The sequence below is a fragment of the Cnephaeus nilssonii genome (assembly GCF_951640355.1).
Source record: "Cnephaeus nilssonii genome assembly, chromosome: 15".
Lineage (NCBI taxonomy): Eukaryota > Metazoa > Chordata > Mammalia > Chiroptera > Vespertilionidae > Cnephaeus > Cnephaeus nilssonii.
The window spans coordinates 44,223,990-44,248,921 of record NC_137086.1 but is presented as its reverse complement, the minus strand read 5'-3'; the positions used below and the strand labels follow the sequence as shown (position 1 = coordinate 44,248,921).

At 53.1% G+C, this 24,932-nt stretch overlaps 3 protein-coding genes across 3 annotated transcripts; 1 reads left to right on the top strand and 2 right to left on the bottom strand.

The window, feature by feature from the left end:
- The first annotated feature begins 439 nt into the window (after nucleotides 1-439).
- PRADC1 (protease associated domain containing 1) lies at nucleotides 440-5,704 on the top strand. The gene is made up of 5 exons (XM_079791947.1): nucleotides 440-647; nucleotides 2,526-2,626; nucleotides 3,104-3,213; nucleotides 3,478-3,645; nucleotides 3,833-5,704. Exons 1-5 carry the CDS (start codon nucleotides 581-583, stop codon nucleotides 3,951-3,953), a joined length of 567 nt encoding a protein of 188 aa, XP_079648073.1. The 5' UTR covers nucleotides 440-580; the 3' UTR covers nucleotides 3,954-5,704.
- Nucleotides 5,293-16,439, bottom strand: SMYD5 (SMYD family member 5). The gene is made up of 14 exons (XM_079791946.1): nucleotides 16,338-16,439; nucleotides 12,439-12,547; nucleotides 11,667-11,806; nucleotides 11,117-11,238; nucleotides 10,705-10,774; nucleotides 10,073-10,177; nucleotides 9,255-9,317; nucleotides 8,961-9,031; nucleotides 8,538-8,644; nucleotides 8,083-8,139; nucleotides 7,098-7,192; nucleotides 6,352-6,422; nucleotides 5,814-6,257; nucleotides 5,293-5,419 (listed from the first exon to the last, which is right to left on the bottom strand). The coding sequence occupies exons 1-13, from the start codon at nucleotides 16,431-16,433 to the stop codon at nucleotides 6,113-6,115; spliced, it is 1,251 nt and encodes a 416-aa protein (XP_079648072.1). The 5' UTR covers nucleotides 16,434-16,439; the 3' UTR covers nucleotides 5,293-5,419; nucleotides 5,814-6,112.
- A 2,627-nt stretch (nucleotides 16,440-19,066) lies between these two features.
- NOTO (notochord homeobox) lies at nucleotides 19,067-24,141 on the bottom strand (the record flags this gene model as incomplete). Its single annotated transcript, XM_079791639.1, has 3 exons — nucleotides 19,067-19,225; nucleotides 21,292-21,506; nucleotides 23,772-24,141. The coding sequence occupies 3 exons, from the start codon at nucleotides 24,139-24,141 to the stop codon at nucleotides 19,067-19,069; spliced, it is 744 nt and encodes a 247-aa protein (XP_079647765.1).
- Nucleotides 24,142-24,932: the final 791 nt, after the last annotated feature.

The following is a 24,932-nucleotide window of genomic DNA, read 5'->3' as shown; positions in this document are numbered from 1 at the left end:
CGCAAGCACTGGTGGGCCTGGGCAGGGGAGAGCTGGCGAGGGGCGCGGCGACCACCTGGGCGCTAGATGATCTTTCCGAGGAGGGGACGGGGAGGAGGAAAGCGAACTGGGAGAAGGCAAATCACGCCGTGAGGCGGCCGCAGGGAGAACCCGCCGAGACCGCAAGAGCTGAGGATTTTCGGCGGCTGAAGCGAGTGTTGCCGGGAGCCCACCTCCAGCTCCAGGTCATCCCCTGCCAGCCCACCCACCATTCCCGGAGGTCGTGGGGAGTCCAATCCAAACTGAGGAATGCCGGGGCGGGGCTGAGGTGGGGGCCGCAGTTGCTGTTGAGAGTTTAGACCAATCAGCCCTCGGCCCCACTTCTCTTGACCAGTAGGAAGTGGGCCAGGGCGCAGCGGTGGGAAGTGTGGCCAGAAGAGCAGGCGTCAGAGCCAATCAGCCGTGGGCCTCGTTCCCGTCCGCCAACCAGCGTCGGGAGCGGGCCGAGGCGGGGAGGCCGGAGCAGCTGTCAGGCTGAAGTCGGCGAGCAACGCGCGGCGGGGAGGCTGAAGGAAGCGCGGCGCCCGGCCGGGCCCCGGAGATGGTCGTCGGCGCCGCGGGCTGGTGTTGTCTCGTGCTCTGGCTCCCCGCCTGCGTCGCGGCCCACGGTGAGCGGCAACGGGCGGGGCTGCGCTGTGGGGCGGGCCGGCCGGCTTGCGCGCGGCTCGGGCTGGGGGCCACGGGTCACCTTGGGGACCGGGCGAGTTCAGGCGGCTGGAGCGGGTGGGTGCTGGTCCTTAGGAACTTGAATTGGGCGCGGCCTGAGCCTGGGCTCTGAGCCTCATCTCCCTACATCGAAGCAAGACTCCCCCTTACCCCCACTAACGCCGACCCAGGTGGCTGAGGGAGCGGCCAAGAGGAGGAGGAACCAGGGACCGCTAGAGATCCTGCATGCTGTTTATGTGAGCATATGTGGTAACACACATCCCTACACGTGGGCTCACACACAAGCACAGATGTACATAGACAACCTGTTTGCACCTACACAAGCACAGAAACATATATACCCATACACATATGTATACCACGCTTAATTTACACAGATCAGCAAATGCAAAGATGTGTGTGTGTGTGTGTGTGTGTGTGTGTGTGTGTGTGTGTAGGTGAGGAGGGATTTAGTGCTAACCCAGGGAGGACTTCTGATGGCAAGCCCTCACTCCCAAGATAAAAGGATGCATAGCCCAGTGCCAAAGCAGTGGAGCTCTACCTGGTGGCTGGTTTGGGCAGTAGACAAGGACAACTAAAGCCAGTCAGTCCCCACCCTGGCACACAGTGGTGGTTTGTTGATTGACTAATGGACCGGTTGCAGCGGCTCTCACCCTTCCACATTCATCAGTCCCAGTGGGCTGAGGAAACCAGAGACTCACGCTCAGGTGAAACATTACACTTTGGTGCTGAAGAGAAGTCCCCACACCCCGGAAAAACCTGGTTCTGGCAGTTCTCTTCCTCAGTGCTGTGGAGCTGGAAATAGCTGTTTATTCAACAACCCTTACTGCGCACTCACTATATCCTAGCCACTGTTAGGTAATGTGGATACAGCATGGAATGCAGCTATAAACTTATGGTCCTTGCTCTAGTGGAGGAGACAGACATTAAACAAAAAATTATGAAGAATCTAGAATTACAAATTATACTGCAATTGTCAATGGAGAAAAAGTGTATTTTGAATGGGCATAAAGGAGGGCAGTCATACAGATTTCTCTGAGAAAGTGACATTTAAGCTATGGCCTAACAGATGCGTAGGAGTAAGCCAGGTAAAGAGGTAGAAGTGGGGTGAGGTGCGGGTAGAAAGCCTCCCAGAGAACAGCTTGCAAGAGGACTCAGAGTGAAGAAACTGAAAGGAGTCCAGTGTCGCTTGAACAGAGGAAGGAAATAAGGTTGGAGTAGCAGCCAAGGGCCAGATAGAGCAGGGCCTTGCAGGCCATAGTTGAGAGTTTAGACTTTAAGTACAAAGGGAAGCTGTTGATGGGTTTTGAAGCCAGGGGCGTGGTGACATGACCATGTGCTTTAAGATGTTTTAAGAATATCCTTGGCTCTTGTTTGGGGAATGGACCTTAGAGAGCAAAAAGGGAAGAAGGTAGACTAGTCAGGACAAGAAATGATAGTGGTGGCCCAGGAGGATGGCAGTGGGACAAGAGTCAACTTTTCAGTTTTAGGAGAGTGTTTTGTGTCCAGACTAACACATCTTCACCTTGAAACTCTCAGGTCCACTTCAGAGCAAAGACAGATTAACCCTCAGAGATCACACGAGAGCTCAGGCTTCCTGGCTCACCTTTGTAAGCAGCAGCAGTTATAAATCTGTCTGTACTAACATTTACTAACTGTCTGTCTGTATCAACTCTATCCTCCCCAAGGCAGGGACCATCTGTCTCACCCACTGGAGGACCCAGTTGGCTGAAACTGAGTCCTTGGGCCCTGACTATAGACAGCCTTCTTGATGACACCGGGTCCATGGGGGCTTCTCATCTGTACTTTTTACTTTTCAGGCTTACGCATCCATGATTATTTGTACTTCCAAGTGCTGAGTCCTGGAGACATTCGATACATTTTCACAGCTACACCTGCAAAGGATTTTGGTGGTATCTTTGTAAGTTCGGGGAGGATCCCTCCTCTCTGATCCTGTCGCCATCTGCTCCTCACTAAGCTGAGGTGATCCCTCTCCTCCCTTCAACCAGTACTTGAGTGCTGGGACATGGAAGCGAGCAGTGCAGGGGCTGCAGTGCAGGAAGGAAGGAAGGGCTTCCAGCTACTTCCCTGGGCGCCACGGAGGGACTCGTTGTCTTTGGGAACATGACACAGGGAAAAACCAAGGGCCCTGCTAGCTGTACCTCTGAATGATAGAACGTAAGGCAAGTTACTTCCTCATTCTGGGTCCGTACCAACTCCCTTGCCTATCTCCTGGAAAGGGATAGGACAACTATTTTGTGAGAATGAAGTACCCGGCACACAGAAACCACCCCACACCTCTTCTTCACACCTTGTGAGGAACTGATGGATAGGAGGTCAGCCCGGCCCTAAAGCAGGTGCGTCTCCTCACACTTCGATCTGTCTAAATGTCTTTCAGCACACAAGGTATGAGCAGATTCACCTTGTCCCCGCGGAACCTTCAGAGGCCTGCGGAGAACTCAGCAACGGTTTCTTCATCCAGGACCAGATCGCTCTGGTGGAGAGGGGGTGAGGAGCGGGCAGGCACTGGCGCAAGGGAAGGAAGGGCAGGAATAGGGAAGCTCCTAAGATCAGTGGTGGTGGTGGTCCTTTGAAATAGTTTTTAAATAATTCATCATTTTAAGAGTCTTTAAGATTATCCATGCTTTTTGGCCATTTATTTATGAGCCTTTATGAAAAATTATCCATGGTCCTTTCACCCTCCTAGGGTGATGGCCTGGGGGAGGGGTAGCTAAGACCCTGCCTTTCCTTTAACCTCATCACCTTTTCCAGGGGCTGCTCCTTCCTCTCCAAGACCCGGGTGGTACAGGAACATGGCGGGCGGGCGGTGATCATCTCCGACAACGCAGTTGACAATGACAGCTTCTATGTGGAGATGATCCAGGACAGTACCCAGCGCACGGCTGACATCCCTGCCCTCTTCCTACTCGGCCGAGATGGGTGAGGGCTCCTTGTCACTGGAGGTCAAGGGCAATCACCAGTCCCTTCCCACATGCCTCATCTTGGGGTGAACCAGTTGGAGGGTCAAAAGTCCTTGGGCTCTGGAACTCCCAGAGTGATGGGGACAGTGGGGCATAATGGGGTGCTGAGAAAGTGACCATCACCACCTCTCTTCATGCCCTCCCAGCTACATGATCCGCCGCTCCCTGGAACAGCATGGGCTGCCATGGGCCATCATTTCCATTCCGGTCAATGTCACCAGCATCCCCACCTATGAGCTGCTGCAACCACCCTGGACCTTCTGGTAGAAGAGTTGGTCCCACCTTCCAGCCAGCTCTAGGCTGGGAAGGGGGAATCCAGAAATTCTGGTGTTTGGGACTTGGAGATAGCATTTGGGGACAGGGGAGCCAGGTAGAGGAAAAAGGCTTGGGCCTTAGCTAGGCTAAGGGAAGTCACACCAGGGCCCCCAAGGGTGTCTCATGCTATGGGAAGATGCAAGCCTCAGGGCTTCTTGGCTAGAATCTGGAATAAAAGGGGCTAAAGGCAGGTGGCCTGAGAGCCATCTGTGACCTGTCACATCTCACCTGGCTCCAGCCTCCCCCACCCAGGGTCTCCTGTGTCCTTCACAGCAGTTACTGGGGTGGTTTAAGGAGCTGGTGTTTGAGGACTTAATAAACCCTCACTGACTTTTAGCAATAAAGCCTCTCATCAGGGTTGCAACTGTGTCCTAGAATAAGAGCACATGGGTGGGAGGGCCTTCAAACTCACCCATCTGGCCCCATGCCCTTGTGTTGAGGGGAGGAAACTGAGGCCCAGAGACTATAAATGACTTGTCCGAGGGCCTTTAGGACCACCGCTCAGATTGCTCATCTTGGATCCCAACACAGCCTCCTGCTTAAGATCTTAGGAGCCATAGTCCCCTGGGGAGAAGGCTCATCTTGCTGCCTGGAGCTGGGGAACCATGCTTGCCCATGGAGGATCCTTGCTCTGGGACTTTAGAACATCAGCAAAGCAGAGCGTAGGTGGGACCAGAGATGAGCCTAAACTGGGGAGCTAGAGCTCCCACCTCTTGCCATTATCTGGTCTACCTTCCGTGCCCTTTCACCACCCACATGACTGCTGTGTGCTCCAGCAGCTTGTCAAGTTATTCTCACCAAGCATTCCCTCAGAGGCCTGTCACCACTCACATTTTATTGAGAACAGTGGGCAGGTGGGGGGAGGAGGAGATGCTGCCTGCTGTGAAGGAGCAAGAACCCAATAGGCCAGACAGGCAGGCTCCACCTGGCTCATAATCCAGGGAAGGGCCTGTGGGCAGGCGCCTGCCTTCCTAGGACCCCTTAGCAGGGGGGTGTGAAGACCCCTTAGGGAAGGTAGGCAGAAAGGAATTGCAAGTGATGGTTTATAATTCCCACAGCACCCAAAACAAGAGTGAGGGGTACTGCTAATTTGGGATTGGAGGATACAGTCAGGGCTAATCTCCGAGTATCTAACCCAGCTCTTCTAGGTTTCTGGAAGACTTCAGTGTTCCTCTGTGGAGACCCTAAAGATGGACTGAGGCCAGGAGAGCCCCTAACTGACCCATATTCAGCTGGTCCCAGGGGACCATTTGGAGCATCCCAAGGAGCACAGGCCTGTCACCCGCCAGGTCTCAGCCATGCTGCTAGAGTCTTCAATGGGAAGTGGTGTGAGGAAGGGGTAATGATCACCCACACGCCCCTCCTGAGGGAGGCCAGAAGCCTTTTCCGTAGCGTGGGGCCAGCCACTGTGCCAGGGCCTGAAAGGCAAGGCACAAAACAGAGATTCTGGGGTTTGGGGAAGGAGTTAATCTCCACTCCCCCAGATGTCCAAGGAGAGGAAGGTAATTCCCCCTGGCTGAGTGTTTCCTGGCAGAGCCTTAGGGAAAGTGCTCTGGAGGCCCAGTTCCTCCTTCCTGCCTCACTCAGCTGTGCTAGTAGTAGTCAGGCAGTTGCCTTATTAGCTACAATGATGGGAGGTGGGGCAGGTGAGGGCAACGCACCCCCTCTTCTTTCTTCTTCAATAAAGTAAGGCTGTTCTCAGACTGCCCCTTTGTTACCCCTTCAATAGCAAGTAGAGAGGGGTGAGGCCTCGGATGGATGGGAAGGTGCAGCCACGGGGCCAAGGGGGAAGAAATACTGTTAGGCCCTGACCTTGGTTCCAGCCGCTCACACTCTGGAATGGAGTACGTCAGGAGGCCAATTCTGAAAGGCTCAGCGGCAGCGCAGAACCCGAGCCACTCAGCAGCAGTGTCCAGGGCATGAGGTCTGGTGGGGAGTGGAGGGCCTAGGGTCCAGCCTCTTTCCTGCCCTCTGGCAGAAACAGCTGGAATGGGGGCCGGGGCGGGGGAGCAGGCAACGGGAGTGGGGAGTTCCTTCCAAGCCTCTTCTCTGGGGGAAGGCCCCATTTTCTGGCAGAGTCTGGGGTAGGGCCCCTTCCAGGCATGGTGACATCACACATCGGTCATCTCGTCCCCCAGCTCTGCATCTTCTGCCTCTCCTTCTTCCTCCTCTTCATCCTCCTCCTCTGAGGTCACGTTGGGTTCATCAGCTTCTGCCAGGCATTTGGGGCAGGAACAGACAAACAGATAGTTCTCCCTGCAGCGGATGGGGGGTGGTGAGGGAGAAAAGTCAGGCAGCCACTGGGATAGAGGATCTGAGCCCAGCTGCCCACCACATCCCCAGCAGGCACCTGAGGATCTTGTGGCGGCTGTGGCGACTGCGCTCCCGCTGACAGCAGTCCAAGTAGCTGATACAGATTTCCTGGAAGGCAGAGAAGTGGGGTCTGACAGTCTGTGCCATTAGATGGGATTAGGGACTCCCCAATCACTACCCTATCCCCAACTTCTGCTCCATCCCCAAGGGCCCGAGCTGCCCTTCAGTGAAGGGGTGGGCTGCCCCGATCCATTCCTCTGTGTCCTCAGCACGCAGGTCACTACAGGGCTCTAGCAATCTACGGATGAGGCAGAGAGGGGACGGCAGTTAGCCTCAGGCCAGGCTTAAAGGCATTAAGGGCAAGATCAGTGGCTGGGTTTAGAGGTTATCTTGGTGAGATCAACTTGTCCTGGAAGATTCAACCAGACTGTGTGCAGCACTGACAACCAGGACCCCAAACCCACACTAGCGCCCCATAGTCCAAGCCACAAAGAGCCATCTCCTGCTTTCTTACAAGTTGCAGATTTGTTCATCACAAGGTAGCTGGGGACAAGAACCTGGCACACAGCTATTTCTCAAACACTGCTCTGAGGCTTTCTGGAGTTATTTTTTAAGAGGTGGGGTTAGAGAATATCTAGGAGCAGACTCATGCCCTGGGGTGTGGGGGATTCAACTCAACAGCCTGAACTTGAGACCCTAGCCACTGCCGCTCCCAATCTCCGGAGAGAACTTGCAAGGCCCACCGCCACCCCCCATGCTCCCCACAGCTCCCAGCCCCCTCACCTCTCCTGGCTTAATATCCTCCAGGGCGGTGACATGCAAAAGGAAGTTGTTTTCTGGGAAGGAGGTCTCTGCATTGGGGACACAGCTGTGGTTGCCTGGGTCATGAGAGGCAGGTAATGAGGATTGCTGACTGATAAAAACAGCCTCAACTCTGTACAGCACTAGGGCCCATCCTTCCTTGTTTTCTGGAAGGATGGGATCTATCTAGGGCTGTGCAGATCCTGGAGCTCAAGTTTCCTGACTCCCTGTCCAGTGCTTTCCTGAGACCATTGAGTCACAAGTGTATCCCACATCGCTCCCTCTCCCACCGTCCGTGTCTGCCCCTGCTTTCCTCCTCACTGGCCACCTTGACTTTCAGTTGTGTTCCCAGTGTCTCACCAAAGAGGGACAGGGCTTTGAAAGGGCTGCCCGTGCCAGACCACTAACTCAGTCCTGTCTGCTACTGGCCATCTGGTAACAGGTGAGCCCGGCCCTCTGAGAGCCCAGTTTGGGAGGGTAGAGTGGCTCTGGAACCTGGGAAGAGGATTTGCAGTGAGGAAACTAGAGGGTGGGAGGCTGGGTGCTAGAACAGACAATAGTCTGAGCGGACTACCCCTCCCCAGCAGGTGAGGACTGCCTGCTAGCCTGAGTTCCCTCCTCCCCAGATCCTGAGGGCTCCCAGGCTCTCACCACACTTCCCTGCCAAGTTTCGCAGGGCAGTGGAGGTGCACAGTTCATGCTTCTCTTGAGAAAATCAGAGCTCAGTGCCCTGCAGAGCACAGGCCTGACCCACTGGAAGTTTTTATATATAAACATAGATTAAGGCACCAGCAGTCCAATGAATGAATGAATGAAAAACTGATGGACCAAAAAGGACCAGCAGAATCTCCAAGGGAAGCTCAGATATAACCCCACTCCCAGACTCAACCCCATCAGCCTAGAAGGAGCGAAACAAAAGAGATGAACTATAACTATGAGGGCACCGCTCCTCAATGGCAGGACTCACAGCAGCTCTGAAGCACAAAGAGGCCTGATCCTTCACAGTTAAGGAACTCGCCAGTTGCTGTAAGAAGTAATATGCAGGTGTTATTCTACCCATTTTATAGGAAAAAGGAAACTAGGTTTATAAGGAAAGGCACTGCCTCGCTGTCCTGCCACCCTACCACACAAATGCAGCTGATCCTTACCGTTTCACCTGAACTTACATCTCTGAGGCATGAGCCTTGCTTTTCTATAAATGATAGCGCTCTATTTGTCCAGCACTCCCCACCCCCAGCATCCAGCCTTTGCACGGATCTCAGGCCCATTTCTTCTCTGTGTGTCCCTCGGACAGATCTGAAGCTTCCCACAGGCACACAGGATTATGGCCCCCATCATTAACTCAGAGGTCCCTGGGGAAAACTGTGTCCAGATTTGACCAGGGTGTGGGGTGTGGGGTGGTGGTGCCTCCATTTCACCCACCTGCCTCGATGTCCTTGTACAGCTGGTCAATGAAGGCATCCAGCTGCTCGCGGTCCTGTGGCTTCAGCTCCAGAGCGTCACAGGCATGGACCCACTGGCTGAGGGAGCTGGGGGTCCCAGGCAGCAGTGGTTGGAGAGCAGGAGGCCCAGCTAACAGGGCTCTCCACTTCCAGGCAAGTTAAACCCATTTCTTTCTCCAGGGTGGGGGCCCCGTCTTCCCCACAGACCAAGAATCCCAGTCGGAACAGACTCCACCAGCTGTCTTTCTGACCCCCCATCAATATGTGCAATGTAGCACTCTGGCCGCAGAGTTGCACCCTGGCCCACCTAGTCTTAAAAGGTGCTGTGGCTACCTTCCTTAGTCAATTTCCCTCCCAAGCCCCGAGGGACAAGTCCAATATGTCTGGAACAGTGTCTCCTAACCTGGTCCCAATTCCTTGACCATTGGTCCCAACAAGAGCAAAGAGAGACCGGAATCCATCTGGAGTGAACCACTGTGGGGGAGAAAAGAGAGATGAGCACTCAGGGTCCAGCCACTTGCTTTTCTTCCTGATACAACTCTATGTTCAGGAAGTCTTCTGTGAGTCAGTCCCACCCCAACTCCCAAAGACCAAGTCAGCTCTCGCTTGGCTGTCCCAGGGGAAAATGCTGCCCCAGCTGCCCCTAGAGAGCTGGAGTGACTGGGGAAGACACTGGTCCCACCCTCCTCACACTCACCTGGCTGAGTGCTTCCTCATAAAGGGCCTCTGTGAAGAGTCTCCGCAGAAGTTCCAGTTGGCCCTGGTTTAGGAAAAACAGGGAGAGACGTGCATCCCTGAGGATTTCCCATCAGCACCCAGGCAGGGCAGGGCCCAGACGACCTTGTGAGGGAAGGAAAAGGGCCAGCTCTGTAGACTGAGCTCTCCCTGGGGGCAAAGGAAGGCCACAGTCCTTATCTGCAAAGAGCTACGGCAGTCCACTGGTCTACTTCAAATCAGAGTGGCAAACCCCAAATCCCTATTTTCCAGCCCTTGTTGCCAGCAGGGCCAAGGAAGCCTGGCTTAGAACACCTGTTCTCACCACCAACCCCCAGCCACCCCTAACCAGCCTCCAGACCAGCCTGACTCTCCCCCTCCACCCTTTCCTCAGGACTCAATGCAGGAAGACCCACCCAGATGCCTTTTCACACATCTGCTTCCACCTTCGGGCAGCTCCTGCGTGGAAATCCACTGTCCTCAGATTTTGAAATTCTTTGATTGGCAGTGGATACTTACTGCTCCCTGACCCTGTGGACCCCCAACCCTCCATTTTTTCATTATACCTGATATACCCACTGCTGTCCTATCATGAGGTCTTGCTTTTCCACCCCTCCTTCCTCTGTCATTATCCCACTTCCCAGTTTTGGGTCCACATTAGGTCATGAAGTTAAATAATGGCAGGAATGTCAAGTCCTCTGAACAGATTTTTCACTAGGAAGGGACCAAATGTGGAGCTCCTCAGGAAGCCACAGAATATTCCAGGCTATTGGGGTGGAGGGGGCACGGGAAAAGACCAACCTTGAATTTGTCCCCCAAGAGTTTGTGGACAATTTCTTCCTCCTCATTGGCCGTTTTATTACAGAACTGGGAGAAGAGCCTGATCCAACGATCCTTATCCTTAGCCTGCAGTGAACAAATGTTTCGGGTCACATTCACACATACCTGTGCATGCATGTGCACACATGGACTCAGACACCACATCCTTACTGCCACTGTCGCCCCTGCATCACACCTGAGCTTCTAGGTAGACCCTTCCCTTGACCTGGGACTTCCTTCCGACCCTGTATATCCCCAGCTATCTCCCCAACTGGGGCCAATCTAGCCAATTCAGCACTTGAGCAAAAACAGTAATAGGAGGGGTTAGCATGGCTTCTCTCACTTTATGTAAGAGACACAATCCTAAAAAAGTGGTGCTTACAAACCGAATGCATGAATTGCTGCTGCACAAGAATGTCCTCTCAGAGGTCAAAGCCTATAGGCAAGATGAGTGCCCACCCCCTGCCAGATTTATGGTTATCAACTCCTAGGGTTTCCGTAGGAAGCAGCTGTCCTTTAGAAAGCCCACGAGGAACTCTGCATCCGAGCAGGAGACTGAGGCCGAGGGTTGAATGAAGCCTTTTCCGCTTCCCTGCAGGGTCAGGTGGGCTCACCTGCTTCACTGTGGCCACCATCCGGGCCATCAGCATGATGCTAGCAGTCTCAGGGGGGTAGTGAACACTCCTGGGGAGAAAGAAAAAGGTTTGGCCTAGGAATTCCCTCCAAGTAGCTGTTTTCAAGGAAGTCCAGTCTGACTGCTACAGACTGGAGAGAGAAAGTCATTGGCAAGGGCTTGGACAGGACTTTACATTCCTATAGGCTTATGGGAAGGTGTAAAATGTTGAGGATGGTGGGATTGGCAGCTCAAACCAAAGGCAGAGGGCTGGGTAATGTGACCTCTGTTTAACTGTGAGAATGGGGGTGGGGGAATTCTGGGGGATGGTAACTAAAGAAAAATGGCTGCATCTGTTGAATGCAGGCAGGGGAGGGAGGAATAAAGGAAAGAAGAAATGAAATGCCACCTACCTCCATGCCTCCTGCAGCTTATTGAGAGGATGCAGGGGGTCATCCTGGGAGGGGCCTGGGCACAGGACCCGATGGTATTGCTCAGCAGCTGCCAGCCGACATTCTGCACTGCAGTACATCACCTGTTGGAGGGGGTGGAGCACAGATGTCCCATGTGGTACTCACCTCCTCTAACTGCATTCCTTCCACAAACAGCCCCTGAGCAGTAGCCCAGGGTACTGTGCCGTGAGAAAGCATACAGTGCTCTGGGGGCGCCTGAGGGGTCACCTACTGCCCCAGGCTTGTAAAACCATGGGAAAGAAAGAGAGCTTAGCAGGTAGAGGGGAGAGCCCCCCCAGGATCTTAGGAAGAGGACAAGTTCCCATCCAGCCTACTTTCCAGACAAAGGGACGGGAACAAGAGGATGAAACGGCCTTTTCAATGTCCTGTCCTACACTGTGGTTCTCAGGGGCCGGGACCGGTCCGTCTCCGCTGCTGATTCCCCAAAGGGGACTTCAGCTAAGGTCTCTCCCACCAGCCCCTTTCCGGTACACTCCCCAAGGACACTCACCTGGCAGTGGGGGCAGTTCTGGTGGAGGTCCTTGCGCACAGGGCATAGCTCAGGGTGAGGCAGCACCTGGCCGGGTTTCCCAGTCAGCCTCTGGGCATTCTCCTCCGCTTTCTCCAGTGCCCGCAGGCAGTGGTCACAGGCTGGGGGAGATAGCCAGGCATGACAGTCTGTCTCGAGAGCAGGGTCCACCTTTGTCATTTCACAGCAGTATCCCCGGGCTAGAATCGTGCCGGGCACATAGTGGGTGCTCACAATGTTTAGAAAGTGAGTAAATGAATACGTTAAAGAATGCACCCTGCTTCTCAATGGGACTTAGTCCGTGGGGCTCCCATCCCTTCCCCAAGACCGGACTTTCCCAACATTTTGGGAAAAAGTGACCTTCCTTCCAGTTTATCTCTGGCCTAAGAAAAGAGTAGGGGGGGAAGCATGTGGCTGGTTTCTGACCTTAATGCAGCCTTTTCTCACCAAGGGGCATGTGGCCTCGGGTAGAAGGCTCCACTTTGGCACAGAGCCCGTCAGCATGACATCCAGGCCCTTCTATTATCAGGGTGGACTCTGAGTTCCTCCTGAGTGACAGCCCTCCCCCGGGCAGCACTTCGGAAGAGCCTCTTTCCTACAGGCTCACAGCCCCAACAGCCTGAGATCGGACAGTGGTTCTCAGGGGCCGTTCTCCCAGGGAAGACAGCCTTCCCTCCTAACACCCAGAGACGCCCACCAGTGGGGAGTATGCAGCTCTCCATGCAGAGCAGCAGGAGGCATGGGATGGGCTCACCTCGGTAGCGATAAAGTGCATTCCAGAGAAACTGTGCAGCCACCAGGGGCCGTTCTACAAAGATGGTCTCCCCCTTCCGGATCAGCTGCGTGGCAAAAAGCCCCTTTCCCTAAGAGGGCAGAGAGGAGCAGGATGGCCGTGAGAAGAGGCAGAGGACAGTTCCAAGGCTCCTGGAGGGCCACCCCGCCTCGCCCCCACATGCTACCTCTTAGCAGAGGCAGGAGGGGTCACGGAGCATGGTCAGCGCCCCATAGCTGCCTCCTCTGAAAATGCAGCTCTGACCTACTGCCAGTCACACTTCTTCCAGCCTGTTCAGAGAGGAGGGCCCGGGATGTCAGCCATCCCAGAATACCCTAAGGAGAATTTTCAGAATGGCCAAAGGAGGGCCACAGCTCAGAGCAGGCTGGGGCCTCCTGTACCCTGGTAACAGGAGCTGGTAACAGCAGGGCAGCCTTCTCGGAGTCACCCACATGCCCCTCCAGGATCCGGGCAGTGATGCTACCATTAATGGTTGCACAGAAATCCTACACCATGGGAGAGGGAGGCCTAGTTTGGGGGAGAATGTACCCTACTTCCCTGGTTGGGCGGATACTCACAGCACCTGGCATAGTACCTGGCACCCAACAACTTCGCAGGGGTTACTCTGAAAAGAATGACTCATCATAGCACTGATCCTAATGCTTACTTGCTTGAACTTTTGAGCTAATTGCTTCACTTCTTTGTATCTGATTCCCATATGAAAAATGAGTATTTAATAATATCGAACAGGTATTTTCCAGGATATAGCACAGGTCATGCACCCCATAAGCTCTAGCTCCTTACTACTAAAGTGAGGGGATGGACTGGCAGCCTGGGCATCAGCTAGGAGACTGTCAGAAATGCAGACTCTCAGGCCCGACCCCAGACCTGCTGAAGCAGAATATGACTTTCACAAGATGCCCAGGTGATTCATACGCATGTCAAAGTTTGAGGAGTAGAAGTCTAAAGCACCATACACATCAGGAAAAAGACGAAGGATGAGAAAACCATCGCTGAATTGCATCTCTCATAGTGCAAAGGGATTCAGGAGACAGCTTTAGAACCCAGGGAAGGTACTGGCCCCACCAGGCATTTACTCCCACCGTTCACTCAAAGAAGTGCCTTGCAAACACTGAATTGTCACAAAAGGGAGAGAGAAAAATGATCAGCACAGCAGTTAAATGTCCGGTCACGTGGCCTCACGCGTAGCGCCCTGTCTTCCAGCAGTGGAGCTCTGGCTAGCCAGGGACACCTCCCAAAGTCAAAGCAGCAGGAGGTGTAGACCAGAACGGGCCCTGCGCAACCCATGAGCCACAAAGCTCAACCCTCTGGCAGCTCTGGAGCTCTCACGGTGGAGTGGGGCCGCTGGAACAAAACCCCTGGGCAAAGCCGTGGATGCACTTCGGCTGTCTTCCTGAAAGCCCCACCCATACCTTGAGGCCCCCGGGACCCAATCTCGCAAAATGAAATTTGGCCTTCTGCTACGGGACACGAAGATATGAATATTATCTCTGACAATCTCAAATCTCAGTATTAGATAAATATTGATCTCCTTCTTGAGGACCAAAATGCAGAAAATATTTAGCAATCAAAACAAAGTGAAAAGCAGAACTGTTCCTCTATAAAACCACACATCCCCAAAACATGAAAGTGTTTCAAGAAAACAGCTCTAATTCGTATTTCCAAGAAGCTTGGAGAGAACTGAACCTGAATGGAAAGGGCACAAAGTATGCACATGTATTTCTAACTTGGCAAGTAAATAAAAAATATTGTACAAAACTCTAAGACTACACTAAATTTTAAAAATCTTTATTAAATGGATGATTTTATAAAAAAAATATAAATTGCCAAAACTTAATTCAAAAGTAAGAAAGCCTCGCCCTAGCCGGTTTGGCTCAGTGGATAGAGCGTCAGCCTGTGGACTGAAGGGTCCCAGGTTTGATTTCAGTCAAGGGCACAAGCCCGGGTTGCAGGCTCAATCCCAGTAGGGGGCATGCAGGAGGCAGCAGGTCAATGATTCTCTCATCATTGATGTTTCTCTCTCTCTCTCCCCCTCTCTGAAATCAATAAAAATATATTTTAAAAAGTAAGAAAGCCTAGACAGACTAAAAAGCAGTGTTGTTTTCTGGCTGATGTGTACCAGCATGGCGTTCTGGTTGGCATCACTGTATGTGATCAGGTTTCTGTTGTGATTAGTCACGTCCCTGGCATAATAGCTGGTAAATTTTTAAGAAAGCATTCTGGCCAATGTCCATAGAAGCAATAAAGTGATCAAAGCTATCCCATGTGAGGCTCCTAGTCTATATGGTTTTATGAGCCAGCTCTGTCAGACCAAAGAATAATTCTCATGCTATTTAAACAACACAATAGTGTATAGCTTCTCCATTTCACTCAAAAACAAAACATAACTGATGTGGAAACTGGGGAAATTACACAAAATAAAATCATAAACCAATCTCATCTGATGAAAATAGATGCAAAGAGCCTACTATCTTGCCACTAAGTCTGGGTAGGCGTATGCTTTTCTCCAGCAGCAGATCAGGTGTCGTCATGGGGAGGCAGCCAGCTCATTCTCCCAGAGCTGGGGTTTTGATAGAAGGCTGAGACAGGACAATTAGGCAAGGAGAGTGGTAATGAAGTGAGAGGGAAGAAGTGAAGAAAGAAGGGGGCCGAGAGACAGGGGGCACTAAGTGATGGTAAAGGTGAAAATTTCTGCATGCCAGGAGTGATGGAATGAGACACCGTTAAGTGTAAGCCAATCAATACTAGAGGCCGTGGGGTGGAGACGGAGGTGTGAGCAGCTGAGGAAGCCAAGGATGTAGGGGAGTGGACCGCCATGCAAGGAGAGGAACGCTCCATGTCCCCTGTGCAAAAAAGGGCAATGGAAATTGGGCTGGGCTTCTGGACCGGTATGAAGGCTGACATGTTGGGCAAGGGCTAAGGGTACACACAGCCCCTACACAGGATAAATTATTCAGCCTCTAGTACACAAAGACATGTAAATGAGAACAAAGCAATACCATTTTGCACATATCAATTGGCAACCGTAACTAGGAGAGGAAATAGTGCTGGAGAGAACAAAAGGATGTGTATGTGTGCTACCAGATCTTTGACCTCAGGGGAAAATCAGATATAACAAAAGGGCCTATAAATAAGTATTTGGTTGAGGAAACTGCCGCCCTCCCGTGACATAAACTAAAACTATTCTTTAGCTCTTAAAAATGAATACACAGAAACAGGGTTAGTGAGATAAGGAGATTTACTGCTGCATCAAAAAGCAGTTTATAAAAATGGGACCTTATACACATACCTGCACAAGAACAGGATTGCAAGGGACTTTTTTTTTACCTTCTTTCTTTACATGCATTTTCAAATGTTTTATAACGAACTTTTAAAAAAAAGCAATCACAAAGTGACAACATCACCTCCCTCTCCTGCTCAAACCCTTCAAATGCTCCCACGGGCCGCAGGTTCCGTTCCAAATTCTTTAGCACTCCCAGGCCCTTCCCCACCCAAACCTCCCCCCAGAAAGTTCCCCGAGGACCCACGCTTTTTTCACCTCCGTTCCCTCGGCTCACACCTCCCCGCCCACCGCGCCTGGGGCCCAGGAGCGCCGGCCCGCATCCTGGGTCGGGAGCCCCGGGATCCCCCCCCCCCCCGGCCCCGCCTGCCGCAGCCGGATTAGGGCTACCGACGGGCCGGCCCGGTCCGCGGCAGGGGGCGCGCACGGAGCCTCGGAGGCCCCGGCACACCGCGTGACCGCCCCGGAGCCTGTGCGCGGGGACAGACCGGGAGCCCCCCCACCCCCAGCTGCGAGCCGCAAGGGGTCCCACGGGGCTGTTCCCAAGGCCGGATGGGGTAGGGGTCTTCTCCGGCCTCACCTTGGAGCTGCTCACGAAGCGAACTTCCACGGAGACCCGGGCCCGGCCCGCCACGCCCATGCAGAAGGAGAACACGTCGCACATGGAGGCCGCCATCTTGGGCGCGCCTCCTCCTCCTGACCCTTGACCCGGACCTGGGAGACCCCGCCCCTACTGGCCCCGCCCCCGGCTTGGCTGAGGGTTTACCCCACTCGCGAATCCGAATTCGGGCCCGTTTGATCTATGTTTAGATCCCTTGGTGTGTGGACTGGGTGGAGCTGCGCCTGCCTTTGTGCTTTAAAAAAATATTTTTATGGATTTCAAAGAGGAAAGGAGAGGAAGAGAGAGAGACAGGAACATCAATGATGAGAATCATTGATCGGCTGGCCTCCTGCACACCCCACATTGGGGATGGAGCCTGCAACCCCCGCATGTGCCCTGACCGGGACTGGAACCGTGACCTCCTGGTTCGTAGGTAGATGCTCAACCACTGAGCCATGCCAGCTGGGTCTGCCTTTGTGCTTTTACGTTTGTGCAGTTTTGCATCTGTCTCTGTCTTCATGGCCAGTATGAGCCTGTATCAGAGCTGATGTGCTGTATTGTTTTGATGTGTGCATCTGTGTCTGAGTTCATGTTTGTGTGTCTGTTGTCTCTGTCCATTCACTGGTGTGTCTTGACTAAAGCAGTCTTTGGACCCAGCCGAGGGGTAGGACAGCAGACCGCAGAGTTACTCCTATCCTCTCTAACCCTCAACCTGAAGGGAAGGACTAGCTTACTTCACAAAGTCTGGCACAGTATTTCCCTTCTCCGTGGGCCCTCTGGCAGCGGGGCAGACAGTCCTACCAATGATCAAGTTGGACTTATTCCTGTCTCAGACTCTTCAGCGGCTTAGGGACTTTGCAGCCGGGGAAGGGGCGGGGTGGAGTAGGATCCATAGTGGACGTCACGTCTGAGATCCCCTAAAATGATATGCAAGTGAGTGAGTGTACATGTGCACATTGTCCTGACAACAAAGAGGGGCCGTTTTCTCATTCAGGACCCCAGAAAGCTGCAACCACTGATCTATAAGTCATGTGTCCCCAGAGCCAGGCCTGACCACCATGCCTTGTTTCCTTGTCCTTCCTTGAAAAGGGACCTGTGTCTGCTTCTGCTGTGGTCTCATGGTGACATTTGGGGATTGGGTAGAGCCCAGTAACTGCTGAAAGGTAACTGTTGATTTAAAAAGAAGAAGAAGTGAGCCAGTTGTTCCTGGAAGAGGCAGAAAAGATTGAGCTGGGTTCTTTGATTTATTAATAGAGTTGCCTTTGGGTCCAGCATTATGGAGGATTTCCCTGAAGATAGGTACAGAGAAGGGTTCTTGGAGCTGGACCCTGGCCTCCCTCACGCCTACAGCCTGGTGTCCAGGAGAGGATGGTCCACTGCTTTGGGACTCTACTGCCTGCCTTTCCTCTCTCAGAAAACAAAGCAGCAGGGACCGTGCCCTCTTTCACCACTAGGTGGCAGGGCAGGCCTCCTTCCACCAGCTCACCTCTACATCCTAAATAGCCTCCACAGAGGACCACCCAGGAACCTGGAGCCTTAGGGAAACCAACTCTGAAAATGCTTGTGACTGTCTTCACTGAGGTAGGCTATCGGTTAGGCTTCTTAGAGACAAACCAAGCAGATTCCCGGGAAGGAAAGGGAACTATGAGTCCGGGTAGTGAAGAGGGGTAAACAATAACTGTTTTATGAAAAAACAGCAGAGCCCTAACTGGTTTGGCTCAGTGGATAGAGCATCAGCCTGTGGACTGAAGGGTCCCAGGTTCAATTCTGGTGAAGGGCATGTACCTTGGTTGCGGGCACATCCCCAGTGGGGGGTGTGCAGGAGGCAGCTGGTGGATGTCTCTCTCTCATCGATATTTCTAACTCTCTATCCCTCTCCCTTCCTCTATGTCAAAAATCAATAAAATATGTTAAAAAAAAAAAGAAAAGAAAAAACAGCAGAGTTTATGGTAAAATGCCAGCCTTGGCAGAGTCAAATTTCTCTATATCAAGATGGGGGGGAGGGGGGTGTCAAGGTGGGAAGCTAGAGAGAAAGATGGTGGTCAGGGAACATGTCTGCTTCAAGGAGGCACCTGGGCCTGAGCTCCTTCTGAGAGTTATAACAGTTCAGACAAAACAAGACAACTTTGGGGAACCTTGTGAGGGGAAGTGGACTAAATAGCCTACCTTTCCCTCTTTTTTCTTTTTTGCTGTCAGCTCTACCATTTCTGTCGGGGAAGAGTCTTCTATGCCCAGACATTGATTCAAGGAGGCCCTCTCTGCTCCACACCCAGGCCAGGAAGAGATAATTCCCTGGGAAAGCCAGGGCTGGTGCAGGCACCACTCCCCCAAGTGAAGGGGGCCTATACGCCTTAACAGCTGCCACACACTTAGCACTGGGCCTGGCGCACTGTAAGTGCCTTACAGACATCATCTTAGCCCTGGGAGCTCTAAGTTATCAACACACCCATGATGCAGGTGAAGAAAAAAGGCTCAGAAGTTCAGGAACGTGGCCAAAGACGTAGCTGAAGGTCCAAGTCTGTGCTCCTGACCATTACATTATTGCAGCTCCCAGGAGTCAATATGGAAAAGTTCTCAACAGTTCAGATTTCTCTGGTGCCCGTTGACCCCGATGAGACTCTTTGTTAATATGTAGAGCAGGGAGGTCCAGTGGGTGTCCCCAGGAAGAGCTAGCCCAGACAGCCTGGGTTGAGCCTCCATCCCAATCCTCAGCTGTCCCCTCCTGACTCCGTGTCTTCTCTCTGGATGATGGTGTCAGAGCTGCTGGAGGGCTCGTCTGGGGAGGCAGCCATGGCAGACACAGCTGGCGGTTTCAGCCTTTGCTGCTTCTGATACTTGACCCTGCGGTTTTGGAACCAGACCCTCACCTATAATTGGAGGCAGTGGGCAAAGATCAGAATGTGACTAGCAATTCCCATGGCTTCCCCCATTCCCACAGTACCCACTCCACTCAAAATTTGCTCTTCCATTTAAAGGAAGAATTGCCCCCAACACATCCTTTCCTTAATTCCAGTTGCCATTCATTCATCCGTTCATCCAACAAGTATTTTTTGAGCTCCTATTACGTACTAGGCACTACTCTAGGTGATGGTGATACAGTGGTGAGCAACAGAGGCATGGTCCCTGCCCTCATGAAACCCACAGTCTAGTAGAGAGACACTAATAACAAGCATGAAAACAAACACATAGATAAATGCAAATAGGGGTAAAAACAGGGGTTTGAGTCTCCCTGAGAAACCAGCATCTAGGTAAGTCAAGGCTCAGCGGATAAGAGGCCAGCCTGGTGGGGACCGAGAAAAGCAGGCCAGGGCAGGGTATGAACTGTAGGAAGGCTCTGAGGCAGAACCAAGCTTGGAGTATTTGAGGACCAGGAAGGAGGAGAGCATCCCGGGCACAACCAAAAGTGAGAAGAGAAAGTAAAGGAAGAGGAAATGGAAGAGGTCAGTGAGGGCCAGATTACCCAGGCCTGTGAAGGTCAGGGGCAAGGAATGTCAACTTGAAGGCTTTTAGGTGGAATGTGACATAGTCCTATTTACTTGTTGAGTCTTATTTACATGGCACATCTGGCTGCTGTGTGAAGAATGGATGAAAGGAGATGCAGGGAGATAGCAGGGAGGTTCTTGCAGTGATCCAGCAAGAGCTGGGGCTGATATGGACTGGGGCAACAGAGAGAGAGGAAGCGATTCCAGCTGTATTTTGGAGTAGAAGTGACACGGCTTGCTGACGGGGTGGTAGTGGGAGAGAAGGGGAAATCTAGGATGACCAGGTATTGTGAGCAGGGATGGTGGGGTCACATGTGGGGAGAGGGACAGATTTGGGGAGGGGAGAAACGTCAAGAATTGAGGTTTAGACATGTTAAATTTGAAATGCCTATCCATCAGACATCCAAGTGGAGACCTCAAGAAAGGAGTTAGATGTACAAGTCAGAAAAGGTGGGGGGGCGGGTTAAGATACAAATTTAGGAGTCATTGGCTTATAGATGGCATTTCAAACCATGAGAATAAATGAGATCAGCTGGGGGGAGAAATTTAAAGTCACAAAGAGAAGAATAGCCTACAAAGGCAACAGAGAAGTGGGCAGAGAGCTGAGAGGAAAACCAAGAGAGTGTGGTGTCTGGAAACCAAGAGTGTGTTTCAATGAGAAAAGGAGCCGTCAGCTGTACTGAGCGGTGGAATAAGAAAAGAAAGGAACCCTGACCGGTTTGGCTCAGTGGATAGAGCGTCAGCCTGCAGACTCAAGGGTCCCAGGTTCGATTCCGGTCAAGGGCCTGTACCTTGGTTGCGGGCACATCCCCAGTGGCGGGTGTGCAGGAGGCAGCTGATTGATGTTTCTCTCTCATTGATGTTTCTAACTCCCTCTCCCTTCCTCTCTGTAAAAAATCAATAAAATATATTTTAAGAAAAAAGAAAGGAAAGCATCTGTGGACTTTGGCAACACAGAGGTCATTAGAGACCCTGATGAGAAGTTTCAAAGGTATGAAAGGGAAAGAATTCATATTGGAATGAGTTAAGGAGTAGGTGGGAAGTGGGGACATGGGGACAGGGAACACAGCCAGTTCTTGAGAAGTTTGTGAGAAGAGCAGAGAAATGGTGCAGTAGCTGGAAGGAAGTATGGGGGTCCAAGGGAATGTTTATTATTTTTAATATTCAGCTATTTGAATGCCTACTTAATTTCACTGCCAGCTCCTTATTTAGTATGAAAATGTAACGTTCTAGGTTAATATCTACAAATATGATGTGATGTTTCCATAATGTAATTTCAAATGGGACTATTTTTCTCATTCATGCAGAGAGTATCCAATCATTAGGCCTGCCTCCCCCAACGGCCTGGCACAGAAGAAAGCCCATTTCTTCCTCCCACCGACCAGGGCCTTCCAGAGAGTGGTGTCTGTCCCCCGGTGCAGCGTGGGCCCCACGGGAGTCTCTGTTCCTACCTGGTTCTCTGTAAGGTGGAGCCGGGCTGCCAGCTGGGCTCTGTTCTTTCCCACTAGGTTGTGCTGTTTTGCAAACACGTTCTCCAACTCTTCCAGCTGCTCCAGGTTAAACATAGTCCGAACCCTCTTTTGGGGTCTCTCAGTGTCCCGAGGGTCCTCACTTGGGGCCCAGTCTGGGGGACTCCAGAGGCCTGGGCAGTGAGTCAGCTCCAAACCTAAAGAGTAGGAGGGGAGGTTAGCCAGCACCCACCTCCCCACCCAAGTTGGAGGGGAGAGAACAAGCTCGCAGCTCCACGCCCTGCCTCGCCTTTGGCTAGCGAACACAGCAAGAGGCATAGTGGGAAGAGACTGCACGGAAATAACAAAACAAGGGAGACAGAAGGGACAATGTTGTGAGACTCCTTCTGCCTCCGCGATTCTCCAGCTGAGTGGCTTACCCTCTGACCCGAAGAGAAGTTGCCGAACCTCCATCTCTCCTTGCCCTCCACTCCTTTCCTTGGCTCCCTCAGGAACCCCCTCAGGATGGGCAGAGAAGGGACCCTCAAGGTTTCCCCCTTTTTGTTCATCCAACAAATGCTTTTTGAATGTCTATGTGTCAGGCATGGTTCCAGGACAAAATAGAAACATCTCTGTTCAGCAATAGAAAAGGTAAAGAAAATATTGAGTATGTCGGACAGTGATTAGTGCTAGTGAGAAGAATACAGCAGGGAAGGACAGAGTGAGTGTGTGTGTGTATGTTGGGGGGAGGATAATTTGCATTTTTAGAAAGGGAAGCCACCTCACGGAGGTGATATCTGAATAGGGCCGCTATGTGCAGTTTGTGCCCTGCACATGGGTACCCAGCTGAGAGGGTACGTGGAGTCTGAAGTTCTGCTCGCTCTCCACAGGCCAATAGTTGCCCCCTGACAAGGTGCTGTGTCTGCCTGACAGAAGGGGTGACTTTTCCCAATGCACACACAGGTGCTATTCAGCTCACCGAGATGAAGATTTGTCCACCAGGGGGCACTACCTGAATTACTAGTATAACTCGAAAGGGATGAGAAAGTGGACCGTTTGGCTGTCTGGGAGGGGAGTGTTCCAGAGGAACGGAAGTGCAGCACTAAGACCCCCTCAGCTTCCATTAGCCTTGGCGAGGCTCCCAGGGCTGCACACTGTTCCAGTGAAGGGAGTGAGGTCAGGACCCTGGCTGCCCAGGACACCAACCCCTGGGCAAACCAGACTTACCATAAGTGTAAGCAAAATAGCAAGAGACGAGAAACATTAATAGGGTCTGATTAAATAAGGAATGGTGCATCCTTACAATGGACCACTCTGAGGTGTAAAGAAGCTCTGTGTGGATCGATATGGAAAAATCTCCAAGCTGTATGGTCAAGTGAAAGAAGTAAGGTACAGAGCAGTGTGTCTAGTGGGGGGGGGGGGGGGGGAAATGTGTGTGTGTGTGTGTGTGTGTGTGTGTGTGTGTGTGTGTGTTCAGGTATTAAATATGCATAAAATACTTCTGAACGAATCAAGAAACTGGCGTCATTGATTGCTTGTGGGATGGGGGTAACTAGGTCTTTGGAGGTCAGCCACCTAGTGGTAGAGGGAATTTCTCCACCTATCTTAGTAAACCTTTTTTTCCTTCCTGAAATCAGTTATTAGTAAACATTTTTGCCATTTGAACTGTGTGAATGTAATAGCTATGCAAAAACGAACTCGAAAATGTGACCACTTCAATAGAAAGTAGTTAAGTGCAATTCAGACCTCGGGTGTGTGAGGAGGTTAGAAACCACGGCGTGGTGTGATGGGTCTGGCTCCCAGCTGCAGGGGCATGGATTTGGATGGGGTTGGGAACCCAGGGTTTCTCTCCAACGTGGGTGGGAGGCACACCCCTCCAGAGCCCTGAAAGCACTCTAAGAAAGCAGGCTCAGAGGGGTCAGTGTGGAGATGAGCTCACAGAGACCTGAGCAGCGGAGGCGGCATCGGGGCCTGGGGATGGCCGGCTCCCAGCAGCTCCCCGCTGAGCTGCACCGCCTGTAGCATCTGCTTCTCCGGGCTAAGACGGGGCCATGGAGTCCCCCTAAGAGCTGCTTTGGGGAATGGTCTGCGCCACCAAGCATTATCCAAAGCGGGTGTGGGAGGCAGCAAACCCCTCGTGGAGGACGCAGAGCCCAGGAGCAGGGTTGGGTCCCCTGCAGTCCCAGCGCTGGCCATGGTAGCCTTCCGAGCCCCGCTTCGGTCCACCGGCACCTCTTGCTCGGGCACTCGCCCTCCCACTCAGCTTCTCCCACCTCCGCAGCCTGCGGGGGCCGCCTGGCGCCAGGGGCTGCTCTCAGCCAGTCCCCCGGGGCCTCAGTTTCAACCGCAAGGTCAAGGGTCATAGGGCCCTTTCCACTCCAATCGCGTGTGGTCCCCAAACTCAGGGACTTCTCCTCTAACCGGTGCCCACTGTCGCGGCCTCACTCTCCACCTACCCGCCTGCTTCCCGGGGCACCTCATACCTGTGACGCCGAGGCCCTGGAGGCCGCAGAGGTGAGCCACGCGCAGCCCCGGCGCAGGGGGCTGGGGGGCCGGCTGGTAGAGCCCCCCGCTCAGGTAGGCGGGCAGCCACGGAGCGGGGCACGCCCAGGGCAGAGCCGAGGCGGGAGGCCGGGAGGGAGCCTGCCAGGTGCGCGAGGAGGCAGGGGCGCAGGCGGACAGCACGGAGGCGGCGGGCGCGCGGGGCGCTGGCCTCGCCAGGATGGCCTCGACGGAGAAGGAGGACTCGAGGTGTCGGGGAGCGCGGGACCTGCCAGGGTCGGCGGGGGTCCCGGGGGCGGGAGAGCAGCCTGAGCGCGGGGACTGGGCCTGGTCACCCACCGGGCTGGGCATGGCCGGGACGGCGCCAGGGGGCAGCGCGAGAGGCGAGGGAGAACACCCTGCAAAAGGGAGGGAGACTTGCTGGCTTGGAAGCGCCCCGTCTTGGGCGAGGGCGCTTACATTTGGCGGGGTGGAGCGGGGCGGGGCGGGGTGGGGCGGGGTGGAGCGGGGTGGGGCGGGGTGGGGCGGGGCAGGGCGGGGCCTCCTGCGGACTGCGGAGCCCGGACCCTCCACGCTGTGCGCTTAGGACGCGCCAAGGACCATGCTCCCTCGGTTCTTCCGAATTTAAAAATGCCCACCCTTGCCCTGGCCGGCTTGGCTCAGTGGATAGAGCGTCGGCCTGCAGACTCAAGGGTCCCAGGTTCGATTCTGGCCAAGGGCACATGCCTGGGTTGCAGGCTCCATCCCCAGTAGGGGGCGTGCAGGAGGCAGCCGATCAATGATTCTCTCTCATCATTGATGTTTATATCTCTCTCTCCTTCTCCCTTCCTCTCTGAAATCAATAAAGAAATATGTATTTAAAAAAATGCCCACCCTTGTGCTGTCCTGGGGAGGGTTAGGGTTAGGAGCCGCCACTGGGCGCCCTCAGGCCTCTGCTTATCTTAGAAGCAGAAGCTCCAGCCAGATTCACCTGATATTGTGCAGCCCTTTAATTTTTAAGCAATTAAATGTAACTATCTTGCTTATAAGGACAGAGAAAAGTAAATTTTCCACTCTGTCCCTCCAGCCACTTACTTCCCCTGTCTGCGGACACCGTTGTTTACCAACCTCTTCCAGGAACTTTCTGTACCCACATGACTAGG